At 39.5% G+C, this 16158-nt stretch overlaps 1 protein-coding gene across 1 annotated transcript in view; it reads right to left on the reverse strand.

The window, feature by feature from the left end:
* Nucleotides 1–11951, reverse strand: part of chrna8 (cholinergic receptor, nicotinic, alpha 8) — a gene marked incomplete at both ends in the record, with an annotated part of 36763 nt that extends 24812 nt beyond the window's left edge. The window contains 2 exons of the mRNA XM_079220310.1: nucleotides 2062–2201; nucleotides 11882–11951. Of these exons, the coding sequence (XP_079076436.1) occupies nucleotides 2062–2201; nucleotides 11882–11951 (210 nt within the window). The remainder of the gene's footprint in view (nucleotides 1–2061; nucleotides 2202–11881) is intronic.
* Between the last annotated feature and the right edge of the window lie 4207 nt (nucleotides 11952–16158).

Below are 16158 nucleotides of genomic sequence, written 5' to 3' on the forward strand. Positions count from 1 at the left end.
ATGTATGCTGCAGGGGACTTACCCATATTAATAATAGAATAAGAATAATATATTACATCCTAGCGTGTATGGCTCTTACCACCATGTAGTTATCATAAGAAGACGTGCACATCTTGTGACAGGGCTGGCTCAGGGATGTGACGAAGTGTCGGCTTGGGTTTTTTGGATGAGTGCTCCGGTTGTGTGGTGGAGCTTACAGGCAAGAAGTTATGTGTGGGTTGGAGAGAGGTTTGGTGCATGAAACGGGGAACAGGAGGAAATACACAAGGAAGCGCAGGGCGAACAAAAAAGAAACGAAACGTAAAATGACATGTGACAGAAACTCTACCCAAACCAGAGAAGTGTTGATCTAACTAAGAGTGAGGATTGTGACCACATTGAGCTAATTTCCTCGTGTTTCTGGGTAACATTGATATGACTCTGGAGCAGCAGCCAGTTATTTGTGCTTAAAAGACAGCTAATCTGGTTCTGTCAAAAGGTTAAAAAAAAATGGCCAATGACCTGTCAGACAATCTGCTGTCAAGCCAAATCCCAAAGTATTTGTATGACTCAGCCCTTTAAAGTTTGAATGGCAGGACAGCCAATGTTACTGGTGGAGGTGGAGAACACCATGTACTTGATCTTGTCTGCATCTAAACTAGCCTGTGATTCAGGAGGGATAATTGGAAAACATCAAAGGCAGACGGAGGACGAGTCAGGGGCTGGAGTGTAGCCTGGGGCATATCAAATTGTATCATTAGCAAAAACATTATATTCAAGTATTGATTAGGAATAATTATGTTATCTATGTATAATGTAAACTGGCAAGGACCAAAGATAGACCCCAGCCCAGAGGCAACCCATTGCTGATGGGACGCTGGCTTGACTGAATACCATCAGAGCTCTTCCTGTAAAGTAAGAGTAGAACCAATTAAACGTGGCATCATCCAGGCCTAAATACTTCAGTTTGTGGGATTGTATGATGAACTGTATCGAATGCTTTTGAGAAGTTAATGAAGAGGGCAGCAAAAAAAATATGTTTGTAAAGCGAGAACACATTGTTATCAATGACTGCAGCTGTTATTGTGCTGTGACCTGTGTTAACTGGAGTTATACGCCTCACTTTTTCTCGGCTGCATTATTTGCTCAAATTTGAACGCTGAACCGTGTCTGCAGTTCGTGTTTATTCAACCCAAACAACCAATGTAATGTGAAGGTCAAAGCCAGGTGACAAGCAGAGACTCCAGTGAGTCATTGCACCGGGTCAAGATATAGTCCAGCTCTTACTCTTTATTCTTTTTGCTAAACTAAGCTGCTATTGCAGCCTTTATGTTTAACAGACATCTATGGAAGTGGTATTGATCTTGAGCATATCTTGACACTTAAGATTACATTTTCTTGTTGAATGAAAGATAGGACTGACGGCCTGTGGTGACTCGGAATGAAAAAGGATCGATTGGAGAAACAAAGAAGTTGCTTATTCAAAGACAAATAGTCTCAGTTGGTTGTGTGCTGCAACTCGTGCAAAAACTGTTTTAACTTCAGAGAAAGAATTGTGTTTAGTAAGCACAAAGGGTGTGCTTCAACATGCACCACAGTCACTCAATCAGATGGAATACCTTTAACAGAAAAGAAAATCCTGAAAAACAGTTTCACAAAGAGTCTTAAACTTTTGTGGCTCAGTGGGGATCAGGGTCATCCTTCAATCAGAGGATCGGCGGTTCGATCCCCTGCTCTGCTAGCCCAGGTCAATGTGTCCTTAGGCAAGACACTTAACCCCAAAATTGCTCCCGTAGCTGGGCCTACGGTGTGTGAATGAGTGTGAATGTTAGTTAGTCCTGATGGGCAGGTGGCTCCTCCGATCAGTGAATGAATGGGTGAATGATGTCATGTAGTGGTAAAGCACGCTGAGTTGGCGGAAGACTAGAAAAGCGCTGTACAAGTACAGATCCATTTACTTTCTATTTTTCACTGTTGATTTTAAAATGAATTCCACACACATCCTTGCTTTCTTTTTTGTCTGTCTTTAAACATTCTCTACACCTTAACTGTGCTACAACGCACACGGGCACACACACTCACCACGTCAATGATTTGTAGCAGTGTGAGGCCGAGTTCCACAACAATGGGCGCAGAGTCGTTTTGGACGGGTCTTTCCAGACGATTGTAGTTTACCATCAGGTCGCGGTACAGCTTCCTTTGGTACACACCTCCATGACAACCTGGGGAAAAAATAGGATTGAATATGAAAGACAGAAAGAGTGTGAAGGATGAAAGAGAGGAAGGAGGTAAAAGACAGAAGTTGCCGTGGGTGTTAAAGGAAAATAAGAGGAAGGAAAAGAATAATGGATAGTGGAATTAAAGGATTAAAAGAGAAGAGTAACAGGCGAGAGACGAGAAAATGGAAGAATGTCATGGTAAGTAAAATAAGACATTGGAGTAATGGTGGAAGGAACTGACACATTTAAGTTCTACTGTTTATATATTTAACAGAGACTCAATCAGCCCAGTAGTTTAATAAAACACTTAAGATATACTCCCACACAGTTTAATGCCTGTAATCTAATTAACATTATTATTGCAATTATGTCCAACATTGTTCATGCGGCCTGTGAAAACATTTAGTGGATATTGCAGCTGCAGTCCACAGTGGAGGAGTAATATACTGTATATTACTGGTTTTGGTGAAATGAGAACTGAATTCAGGTGACAGAAGAACCTTATTTTGAATCTTGATTTGATGTAAAGATTCCTACATTAGCAGAAATGTAGCACAACATGTAAGTGAAAGCAGTGCTCTAAACGTGAAAGTGCAAAGCAATAATTATGTCCCTAAAATAACTGTGTTTTTTGATATTATTATTATTATTATGAATAAAAAACAACAACAAACAGCTCAAATAGTGAAACAGTTAGCGGTAACTACTACTACATTATATATGTTATGTCACTAAAGGACCTCTATAATTGAACCCAACTTTAGAATTACTACAACAGTTAAAGTTATCACTTATCATTAGATGTACAATTATGCGATGAAGACGAACATTGAGCTAGGAGATGCTATTCAAGGAAGAATAAAAAATAAAATCATCTTTCCTGAATTACATGCACGGAGAAAGATTTGCATAACACCATGATTATATACATTACAATAGTTGAATGCAGTTGTTTGCAAATGTATTAACCATTTCCAAATATGGTAATCAGAGTCTTACAAGAAGAACAACAGCATCATTATACAGCAAATGCCACAAAACAACATTCAAGTGACAAAGTCCTACAGTGACCGTAGTGATTATGACGGGAGCAAAGGAGGAAGCAAGGTGACAGCGCGTCAAAGTTAGCAGGAAGGAAGAGGTCAGGGTGGGTTTATAGGTCAACAAAACATAGAATTGTAACGTTGCAGACTACTGTTCATTTCCCATTTCCAACCACAATCAATGTTGTTGACGTCAATCATTCCTGAACCTTTTACCCAAGCCACTGAACAGTTGTCAAGATGTGATAAGACTATGATGTGGCCACATGTCCCCTTACATTTAATGGTAGGAACTTGGAGCACCTCCAAGAGAGGACAGGCATCTCCATTCCTTATGCACAATCATATCAATATGCTTTAAACTTCATCTTCGCAACTCAGCCTGAGTGAAACGTAATTTGTTGAGTTTGCTCAACGGGCACCTTCTTCGCATGTGACTTGAGTTTCTGCCCTTCCTTTGATGTGTTGACCCAAATGCCATAGTTTCAGTGGTAACACTCTATTTTAAGACCCATTAACGCTCAGAAGCAATAAACATTTGATGAATGGTTATTAAGCCACTTAATGTAGTTGTCACATAAGTGTTTATTAATGTATTCATCACAAACCATAAGTTTCCCTGTGGATTCCTTTAAGTGGAGGCTGGTGTGAGAACAGATAGCGAGTGACAATATAATAAACCACAGGCTGTAATAATATAAAATGTCTTCATGGGGGAACTTGTTAGAGATACTGTACATTATTAAACACTTAAAACATCCTTGCATCTGCTTAAATAGTATCATTATGAAATGTTCTAAACTACTTCAAAATGCAAAATAGGCACGACTCAATAATATGAAAGATCCCATAATCACAAAATAATCTAAGCACAGTGACTTTAAGTTTCCTATCTATAACCAATGAAATTTAGGAGGAGCAGCTTCTTCTCCTAAATCAAGGTTGCCACCATCTAAAAAAAAAAAAAAGCAGACTTCCTTATCTTTCAGTGTCTCATCTCAGCCACAACTAAAAAGGTCTGCCGGCATCTCCCGAATATTGGAACATATACCAGTAATTACAGAGTGACAGCCAAGATGCAAGTTCACCGACAGTGACTGAGTGGATGACTAATTAGCTAATAAGGCAAAAATAAACAAAGACAGCTCCCTGTTTGTGAGGGTGTTAGCAAGTGGTAGATGGGGAATCTTGGCATAACGGGGAATCTGCATAATGGCAGCCAGCAAAAGGGTTGAGAGTCGATGGAGCGAAGTGAATTGAGCCAAAACAAGCTGAACATAGTTGGCCTTAACAGTAAAGAGCCCTGACAAAGAGCTCCTGTATGAATGTACACATCTCTGACTGGGTGGCAACTTGGGTTATACTGCAGTTAATCTCTAATAGTAAATTAAGTAAATGCCTTTCTTCCTACCAGAATGTTTCCATTGTTTGCAACACATAGTGGATGTATCAAGTTGTCTCGTCCTTCCAGTAGCAGCAATCCACAGCAAACACTGTACCTGCTGCCTGTGAGACAGAAGATGGCACAGTCCAATACGGTAAGTCATGAACAGTTTGTTTTTAGGGTTCAAGCCCAGGAACATACAGTACTTCCTGAAGAAGGCAATTGTCATCAGTTATTATTTTGTCTGTCAGAAATCAAGTGCTGGATCTCTAAACACTTTCTCAAACTGAATGAAAACAAACACCCATTTTGAATGTTATCAGCTGATTGTTTGGATGTTTTCAGTGGTCATCACGGTCATTGTGATGCTTCAGACAAGCCAAAATGAAACTTACCATTTTGAACTGAACCATTCTACCTACATAACTTGGCGTTACTGACGCGCTTACATTACTTAAGTAAAATAAGTCAACATTAACTTTCGGTTTCACACAGGACATGAACAGCGGTTTCTCAAATTAAAGACCTTTGTTTATTTGACCCCTCAACCACCACCCCATTGTTGCTCTTTATACTACCTCAACTGACTTCCTCCTTTACTCCCATCATAATTACTACTGCCACTAGAGGTTGGTGTTTTCTTCTTGCACTGGATGGTTTTACATTGCTGAATTGTTGCTCTCCTATGAGCCTCACATCCTGAGGCTGCTGGCTGGTCTGGCTACAGGTGACTTGGCTCGTGCAGTTAGTCAACCGTCAAATGTTTTGTATAGTTTAGCACCCCATGAAAGTTTTGCTTTTACTACCTTCTGGCGTTTGACTTTTCACTTTGCTGTAGTGATGTACAAGTGTACTTCAGGTTGTATCAGTACACCATGACAGCAATGCTGTGTGTGGTTACAGGTGCAACAGAGCAGAGGTGAAGCAGACTTTAAAATCTGCCTTTTGCTAACCCTGTTTTTGTTACAATAATAAGCAGTATTTATATTCAATGGCCCTCTAACAATATTTAACCCATCTCGAGAAAAATGGAGAGAATTAGTTTCAATTAGTTTTAATTATTCTTTCACCTCAGCAGGTATTTCCCATGTTTCATGCGATCCAGAGACCAAGAGAATCATTTGCACGTTATGGAAATATTTGGGAAGATGGCAGAAACAGCTGATTAGTCACCTGATTTAAATGTTCACTATGTCAGAATGTATTTGCCAAATGTATTTCCACAATTCAAGTACACATATATGAATGGAAACATAGCTATTGACAGATGAGAAAAATGCAAAGCACTTTATCTTGTTGTTGAAAGGTGCCAAACAAATACACTCTGCCTTATTCATTTTATACATCCCATGCTGTTGCATAATGTGGTGTGTGGCTGTATAGCATCTGGATTTGGAGGGAGATACAGATGGACAGATGATTAAATGATTCATTGAAAAAAAATGAAGAAAAAGCTCTCATAAAAGATATTTTTACAAAGTGTGTGTGCTGTGAGGGATAACAACAGATAGCTCAACATGAGTGTTCTACCCTAGTGTACTTAACGTGGCTGACAGTGTGAACCGCCACGATAAAGGAGGTCACTAGGGTTTTAAGGGAAACCAGATTCCTGTCTCATTATGTCGTGTAGCCCTAAGGGCAACTACTGTGTGCAGAATGTAAACAGGAAATAGTCACTCCGTCTGTCCTCTTCCTCACCTGCTTCCATACCTCCTCTCCTCCTCTCCTTTCAACTATGTGCAGCAGCAGCAGATGATAATGGATCCATCATTTAACAAAATGCTCCACTCTTACTTACTCATAATTTATGCATTTTCACATTTTATTGATTTACAAATCATTCCATGATTGTTAACCTCTTATAGATGTTGTCATTGTTCATCTTTATCTCTTCAGGAAGTGGCTTAAAGTGTTGTGGTTGTCAAGAGCACCGGTGTAAGCATGGCTATGCTGAAGATCAACATAATGCTCACAGCATCATTACAAAAAAAATTTGGTTTAGGGACGGAACTGATTTTCGAACTGAAGTCTCATTAGTCGAATGTAGGGTTGCAACTAACATTTTTTTCTTCACTATTGATACATTTAAATAAATCTAATTTATTAATTGTGTCTATCAGATATCAGACATTAGTGAAACATGTTCATCGTGGTGACCAAGAGCCCACGATGTGGGAATGAAACGTGCAATTTTACTCATCCAAGAGTCCACAATCCAAAGATATTGCTTTTATAATATCACAAAGAAGAATGTAATCATCAAAAGGTTGTCATTTTTGGTTGAAAAATCACTGAAATCAATGGTTAATTGAATATAACGATAATATGTATAGACTGTATATATACACAATATGTTAACTAATTGTTAGCTCGACTGCAATGCAGAAAAAAATAACACAGTTGTATTTTCCAGTCACAGATAGCAACACATATAAATGTTTTGTAAGAAAGTAATGGATTGAATTTTAAATGAAGTCGATGGTTGTGGTCTGAATTGCATTTAAATTGCAAATGTCTGCAAAGGGCTCTCAAGCTTGCATGAGAATATAATGTAATATATTGTAACACAAGAGATGCGGTACGGTCACATTACACTTCTGTCCTGAATATTGTTACTCTCCCATTGTTCCCAGTCTCCCATTAATTTCAAGTGAAACACATATAATGGATGAATCCAAGCTATTCAGACTTGTTAGACACTGTTTACAGTAAGTAATCATTCTGCTCAATATTTATTCAATATCCACACATGATACGTAGTCAAACTTTCCCTTTAAAAAAAAAAATCCTTACTGTCCCAATATTTATCTTTCCCTCAGAGCTTCCCTCTGAGTGCTCCACAGCCAAACCAGTTCTCCTTCTGTCCTCTTTTGCATTTCCCAGAATGTCGTTCAACGAGCTCTCACTGAATTGCTCCATGATCCAGAACCTCAACAGACATACTGAACACACCAATGCAGACAAAGCCCTAATGTGGCCTGGAGGCATCTATCAATTTCAAATGACTACCATATATATCTCTCTCTCATGGCATCGGAGACCTCTCTCATTTACATTTCAGAGCCCACTAGGGGTCTCCTTTGATCCTCAATCATTAAAGCTCAGTTGTATTGTACAGAAATAAAAAGGGAGTCTATTATATTGCTGTGATGCTGCAGCAGTAGGTACACAGGGCATTCACTTTATGAGTCACTCCCTGCCTTCAAAATCATTTTTACAGACTTATTGTTCATGGTGAGCTTGTTTTTTTCTTGTCACAAACAGTGACACTCACAGGATTAACAAATCATTGAGACAAAACCTTCCAAAGGTTTACTTGAAGATGTACAAGTAAAGATGTATACCTGAGATTATGCGAAGTCTCTTTCAGTTCAGTGAAATGCTTTGTGAATCAATTTGACAGAATACAATCTGGGAATAATCATACAATTTTGTCACAACCATATCAATGTATATCCAGTAATTGACTATGCCACCTCCATACAGGTGATGGACTTGTGAGAGACAGATTTAAAAAAAAAAATGGACAATTGATATAGAGGGTGAGATATTTTGACTTTCAATCCCATTGTTCATGCTCCAATAGCTGTAACCTACATTTCCAACAGTCCAACTAGGTAGCATATTTTAAGTAATCAGACATTCATGCCTTTCAAACTCCACACCTCGAGTTTGCCACACAGACTTTCGAGGAGTTTCATAGCACCATCAAGGTTATTTTCTTGAAAGTTACATGAAAAGGAACTGTGCTTGCATAATAAAAGTTTCAATCCCAAAGTCAAATAAAAACTACATGTCCATCAAAACACCTGTGTATCTCTAAGTATCCTCTCTCTTCTCAGCTATGCAATGGTATTTCTACTTATCCTCATACAACGGTTGAAATGAAAGTCCAGCAACACGTGGCAATTTCAGCTGACAGTCTTTAGTTGTTTTAAATAAACCTCTGTTTTAAAAAGAGGAAACAACTTAGTTGGGTTTAGGCAACTAACTACTTGATTAGGTTTAAGAAACAATTGTGGTTTGGGTTAAAATAACTACGGAAGTGGAGTCGACTACTCGTTTCACACGGGGCACAAACAACTGTTTCCTGGTTGAAAGACGGATTTTGTTTGCTCATTGTTGTGAGTTAACACTGTTACCTGCCATTACTTGCCATTCCATGGAGCCTCCAAAAACATTCACATGCAATCAATATTAAATAAGCAAATAATTACGTTGATTAACTATTTGTTTGGCTGACCCCAGCATGCACACACCTTGCATGATCTAAAGTTATATAATGTAACACGACACACCCTTAAGGTTCCTCTGCAGGTCAGTAGAGAGCAGCTGCAAAACATTTTTTTACATTCCTAAGACATTTTTGTGTGTATCATATTGGAGCTTTCAAGGGCCAGAAGGTAACCCCTAACAGCATGCGGCTCGCAGCAATATTAACTTTACACTAAGACGGACAATGCCAGAGAAGTGTCAATGATTAATGTCCCCAAGAGGCAGTTCAGTTTCCACATTGCAGTTCGAATTATTAACACATTAAGAGCTAAAATAAATAAAATACATATAATACACAATGGACCATTGTCACCACGACAATTTGAGTGAACACTATGAAAACAAGAGACAACCTGCGATCGATCCAACAGGTGACTAAATTACAATAATATTGTATAATACTTTTAACATATTGTTGTTATAGCTTCTCCACATGTTGGTTTAATTAAGCATGATTACATTTTCTCTGACAGATGTTTCTTTGGTTTTTCACATGGATGTTGCTGATGAAAACACTGTATTCATAATTTTAACATATTAGATGTCTTATTGTTGTGCTCACCTCAAATGTTTATATAGATAAAGAAAAAGTACCAATAGTCACTATTTGGGTCTTTGCTGCAATCTGATGAAGGAGCAACAAGATAGCATTGAACTCGAGAACATGACACCAGTCATAAGGACTATCCCATCAGAGAGCCCAGAGAGATTACATATTGATAAACTTAATCAAATCACATCAAAGCAGCTGGTTCACAGATATATGTATAAAATCAATACATATGAAAAGCAAAGAAGACAGTAGAACAGAATACGATCGGGTCAACTTATTTTCCTCAAGAATATCAAAGAAGGTCACTTTCTAAGCTTGTGGAAATATATTAAAATATGCTTCCTCTGACCCAAGAGTATACACATTGAATTTGATCATGAGTATACACATGATCAAATTCAAATTTACAAGAATGATCCATTTGTGCTGGCTGTGGTGCTGCATAATATTTTTCCTACAGGCACAGTTTCTTCAACCTGTCAGCAAAGCACATCCAGCAGACAGAGCACAATAATCATTCATTTGAAGTTGTGTTTATAGTCAATTTAGGAATGTAAGTCCAATATTCACTCTCCCTTTGACTCCATTTTGGTCTCCACCAACTCTTGAGGAAAATACCTGACTCTTAAGCTGCAGATCTCCCGAAAAAACAATAAGCTGAAAGACGCTATCAAGAGAGCCAAGTAGAACTGCAAAGTGGAGCATTGATCATTTCTACTTCAAGAAAGCCCACATGTTTTCCATTATTAATATCAAAATATTGACTAGTGCATGTCAATTACATTATTTTTCGAATATTTTAGTCTTCATCTCTCTAACACTGTCTATAGGAGCTTGATAAAGGACAACAAAAGACCCAAAGCCTATTAAAAGGGTGTTAAATCAATAAGACAAATTGTCGACAGTGTAATTAAGGCAGCTGAATAGTAATCTACAACTAATCAGAAACCATAGAAAAGGACTTGCCTGTGAGTCACCGTGGATGCAGATGAGTCATTCAATTGCATATTTTTTTGCACAGTGACGTAGTGGCTAACACAGACAAGCCATCTACAGGTTCAGATGAACACAAGACTGTATCCAGACTACATTTGACACACTGTACCCTGAGAAGCTATGGACTTCGTCTGGAACAGAGAGTGCACATACCGTAATACAAACAACTAATTGTGTGAAGGGGAGAGAAGGAGTCACCTTGTACTTATGAAATAACTTAAATCCTGCTTGTATGTTGTCCTAGAAAATGTCTGTTGAGACACCATATCACTCCTCAATGAGGAAAGCATTACTTCATTGAGGGATACAATAGGTAGAATTCTATATCCAGACATTTCCATATAGACATTTAAAAGACATGCAGTTAATTGGAAGCTCTAAATTTGCCCGTAGGTGTAAATGTAAGTGTGGATGGTTGTCTGTCTCTATATGTGCCCTGAGATAAACTGGTGACCTCTCCAGGGTGAACCCTGCCTTCACCCAATGTCAGCTGGGTTTGGCTCCGCTGAAGCAGTTTGGAAAATCAAATGGAACATTTTAAAGATGTTTACTTATGATGATTAGGGATCCTATGAGTCTTGAATCTATTTAGCAGGGCATCACGACTTTGTTATAGGATCAATTACACCTGCTATTGAAGCCAATACACCTTATGATCACACAGAGCACTGAGTTACAGTGTCTGTCTATGTTCTACTTTAGTCAGACTAAAAAAAACATGATTACATGAGTAAAACTTTTATTTTAAAGAAAAAACACTTCCATATATTAGCCTAGATAAAGTCTAGAATCAGGGATTCAAACATATTAGAGAGATTAAACCTCCTCTGAGGGTCCTCTAGCTCTCCAATGTAGTCACGCATTCAGCAATCCTTTAGCTGCAGATACATTAAGGGATGAACGGCCCCAATAGGCTTCCTGCAGCATCGCCAGGACGCCCTCATTATTATTATTCTGGCCCAGATGTTGTTGGACTATTAAAAAGAGTTCACTCACGTGAGCACACGAACACAAACTGGTCCATGCGCTGCAAGCTTGCACATTTAGTAATACAGAAGCTTATTAAAACTGTGAATCAGCAGCACTGCTTATAACAGAAACGTAAACACTTGAATATAGCAAGATTCATGAAGGTGATTATTTGAGCGCTATTTTAAATTGCCATTCTTAATGAATATTTATACATATTTTTCTTAAGAAGCTTAATAAAATATATTGTTCGGACAACTCCATGCCTTTGACCAGTTCTGCAAACAGCACGTGCAGTGAACTAAGCCGAAGTGTGTCTTAACTGCAGCTCTCATCTGACAAATTGTATCGACATGCATGACGTTCAAATGAAAAGAAAAGGTGCCTGGCTGCATCATTTTCTTTTGGTCCCTGCATCCTTTGACAGACAGCCAACAGACTGAAGGCTCCATCAGTGACCCACCTTTCCAGCAGAATGTCGCCCACAGGTAAACTCCAATCAACACAGATCCAGTACACTTCCGAGGCTCCATGGCAGCAGCGAGGAGCGAAACTCTCTCTGTAGCCCGCTGGGGATGTCAAACTTCGAGGAGTGCAGCTTTGTCAGACTGCTGGTGCTTCTCTCTCTCTCTCTCTCTCTCTCTCTCTCTCTCTCTCTCTCTCTCTCTCTCTCTCTCTCTCTCTCTCTCTCTCTCTCTCAATGCCTGACACCTCAAAAGTCACTTTATATTCCGCTCTCTTCCCTCTCTCTGTGCTCAGCTGTATTTTATATCAGACATCTCGACCTTGTCCTTTGAGCGTTTCCTGTCGCAGCCGTGTGCTGTGCGGTGATGATGGCAGCCACCTGTCCGCTGGCTGCTTCTGCGCAGTGCCGTCAAGGTTGGTCCCTTCCAGACATGTGGGATTTATCCTCATCTGGTTTATAGGCAATGGTGACTAATATATGGCCGACCACGCACGCAGGGATCCGCAAAAGACATGGCCCCGCCCCCGCTCGTTTGGAAAACTTTTTCTACGCATGTTTTTAATTAAACTTTTTTTTTGTGCATGCTTAATTAACTTGATCACCCGGATTTTGGTGGCAGCCGTAGGTTTTCACCTCAAAGAGTTGAACATGACCTCTCTAATGCAACTGAGCAACAATAAAGAGCTTCCTTTAAAAGCTAAAGTTCAGGCATGAGCCTGAAATCCCTCCTCTCAGCCTTGTGCTCTTTTGTATAGTGTCAGCCACTTCATTTTTTACGTTTTTTTACGATGCTGTTTTTCCTTATAACTGTGCTCCTCCCCTCATTTTCATTGTGCCCTCATCCCATACCTCCATTTCATAATCTGCACCTTCTCAGCCATTAACTTTTGAACATGGTAAATGGTTATCCAGCCTGCTGATCAGGTGCCCATGACTCATGATGACACATTCATGTCTTTTCTTTCATACATATACAATAAAGTGTGCCTACCACAATTTGGATTTTGAAAGTCATGAATCTCAGCATGTGGCAAAGAAACAATTAATCCAAATCCATGTGTTATATGTGGTCACAACCTTGTTTCCCTCTTACATTGGTGGCTTAGCCCCACATTTAGTTTTATTTTTTTGCACCACATTTACTTTGTGACTGTTGCTATGTTGCTATTTTAAACATTCCTGCATAGCGGCGGTGCAGATGATGAATTAAGTCAGATAAACAATTTAATGCCAGCATGTACCACATGGGTTCATCTCAATCAACATAGCAGCCGTTCAATGGGGTGCATTTTTGTGCATGATGCCAGTTGTTAAAGCGTATTGCAACACATAATTATCTCAGACGAGACAGCCTGAGCTTCAGTGTGGTTGCTGTCAGCGGGGAGGGAAACATCTTCAGGGCAGCACACTTCACACCGCCGAGACATGAAATTGGGGAATTATTGTGTGTTTGTGTGTGGCAGTCATATGCGGTTTTAGTATGGAGATGCTTCAAGTTGTTGGTTGGTGTGATTCAGCGATGATCTGCGTCCTGAGCTGTTAGCTTTGCATCATCATCTTAATGCTCTTCTCCCTCCTTCTGTCGTCCTCTTAGTCACCCACTGACTCTCACTTCCTCCAGTTTTCTCCTTTTTTTTATCCACTGCCCATCTGCCATACCCACTCATTCATTGTCCGTTCTCTTCCTCCTCTCCTCCTCCTTCATCCTCCTCCTCAACTTACCATCTCTCTTCTCCCCCCCTCTGTTTCCTCTCCTCCACTACTCTGTTCTTTCCTTTCACAGTTCTGCCTGTGAGCATCAGATGTGGTGATGTCCTCAGACCATTACGAGGGCGCCTGCAGCGCTTCTCTAGCCCTCACTATATATCACTCTCACTCTCCCGCCTTTCGCTTCAGTCTCAGTGAGTAAACCCCCATCTACCCTCCTTGTATTTCTGTCTGCCTCTGGCTTCAGTCTGGACACACGGTTGTACATGTATGTATATTGCCTTCAGCTCACATTAAATAAATGTTCTATTGGATGAACCTGCAAGGATTGGAGTTGGTACGGTGTGTGAGTGTGTATTTGTGAAAGTGTGGGCGCATGTTTCCGTGTGCCTTTTTCTCTTTGTGCACCTGTTCAATTACAGTGCAGTCCTGTACTGTTGGCCTGTCTCTTGAAGTCCAACTGAAAGGATCCCCTTCTTTCTTTACTACACTTACTAACATATACATTGCCCGCAGTAACTAGCCAGCTTGATCATCAAGCATAGCTGGACATTTCTATGTTGAGGTTTATGTCATTGAATATGTGTCAGCATACTTCTTCATTCTAAATCAATGCACTGTTCATGTATGCGAAGAGAAATCACTTGAATACAGCTTCTGCCAAATAAAATTTGACGAAAAATGACAATCATCCTCTGAATATGCAGCTGCCCTTGGCTTTATGGAGCTTTATGGAGCTTTATAGCACATTTCAGCTCATTGTTTGGCTGTCTGGCCCACACTCTCACCAATCTAGTTTTGCAGCTACAGCAGACAGCTGTTCTCAGTGAGACAGTTCTAATAACCCACTGTACTGGCTGATACACATAGTGGAGCATTTAGAGGCAGAGACAGATATTTCCCTCTGAGGTTAATGGAGACAAAACGCAGAGCTGAAAAACATGCTTCACCATCTAGTTGCTAACTTAATCTGTCTGCTGTTAGATGATGGACAGGTGGCATATGTGAACTGGAACATTTGTAGGCTTTCCGTCAAGCTAACTTTACCTCTCCTGGAAGCCAGAGGGACAAGCTGAAAGATACTGGAACGCTCTGCAGAGCTTGGTGATGATTCTCTATGTATTCATATTGACAACAATTCTCACATTAGTCAATGCCATTTTTTGTCTTATTTATTATATGAATTATTGATTACTGTGCCTTTTGAATACAGAGATAAAGTTTTAAAATCAGCCTTGTTATATTCAAGAATGCAGTATTTGACCTTTATCATATCTTCCATCGACACATTTATTTACACAGGAGTATGAGCAGTGTAAGCTTGTCTTAAAATCCATAACCACTAACACTTTGTCAATGTACCTCAATGTAGCACAAAAGCTAATCCTTCTCTTTGTCTCTTTGGCCTCTCAATCCATTTCTACACTTGTATTTCTCTTGTGTCCCGGTGAACAAAAAACATGACACAAACTTGAACTTAGACTGTCTATTCTCGATCAAATCAGGCTGTATTTTCTTTGAAAGGCAGTATCACACAGAGAGACAGGAAAAGAGAGGCTAGCAGTGGAGCATGTATTGCACCTCCTAAAATGACTGTATGACGTTGGTAGTGTTATTGGCAGTCTGAGTCATGTACTTGGGAAATAATGAGGCTCTCACTCACAGTTTGTATATGACGTTATAAGTTTTAGCGAAGGTGATGCAGTCATCTTTTTTTTATATCTCTGGCAGTTCAATCAGTAACCTATTGCATGACCAGCTCTCTCCCAGAACCACATAGCTCATGAGACTATGTGGAGAACTTGGGTTTCAGCCTTTCCATCCAGATTAGCTTCAATTTTTAAACATTGATAACAGATGTGAAGCAGAAAATGTAGTCTTTCTCCCAAGACATTCCTAAGAGTCCTACCCTGATCATATTTTCAATCTTTTCATGTTCATTGCTACTGGAGCTGTACACATCGCAGAAAATCAAGTAAGACAATTATTTGTATTTCAAGCCTGTGAGCTCTGCCAAGCAATGTTTGCAATAACTGATATATACATATCATATCTTGGTAGAATAGTATATATTGGATTCAGACTGCAGTAGATTAAGTTTAGTAAATTGTGTTCACTCAGATGGATTAGGTTGCCCTCTGGCATAAGGCAACAACTACTATTGAGTCAAAATCTCTATGAATATAAAATACTGCATTTAGAGTATATTCAAAGTATTACCCCCAAATGTATATATGCAGTTCTTATTGCATCCGTTAAACACTTCTGGTCTTTTATATAAGCCACGCTATCTGCCTGGCTCTAGGGAGAATAGTGTCGTTCTGCCAGACGTAAACATCTCCACAACTATTGGATGGAATGACAGAAAAGTTTGCACAGACATTTATGGCCCACAGAGGGTGAATGCTACTGATGTTGGTGATCTCCTGACTTTTCATCCAGTGATATCAGCAGTGCTTTACGTATCCTGTGAAATGTCATTACATTACATTACATTTTCAAAAATCATATAATATTTACTAGATGGAGTGGCACAAAATGGTGTACATGGTTCCCAGATTATGGAC

This window comes from Taurulus bubalis (genome assembly GCF_910589615.1).
Source record: "Taurulus bubalis genome assembly, chromosome: 6".
Taxonomy (NCBI): domain Eukaryota; kingdom Metazoa; phylum Chordata; class Actinopteri; order Perciformes; family Cottidae; genus Taurulus; species Taurulus bubalis.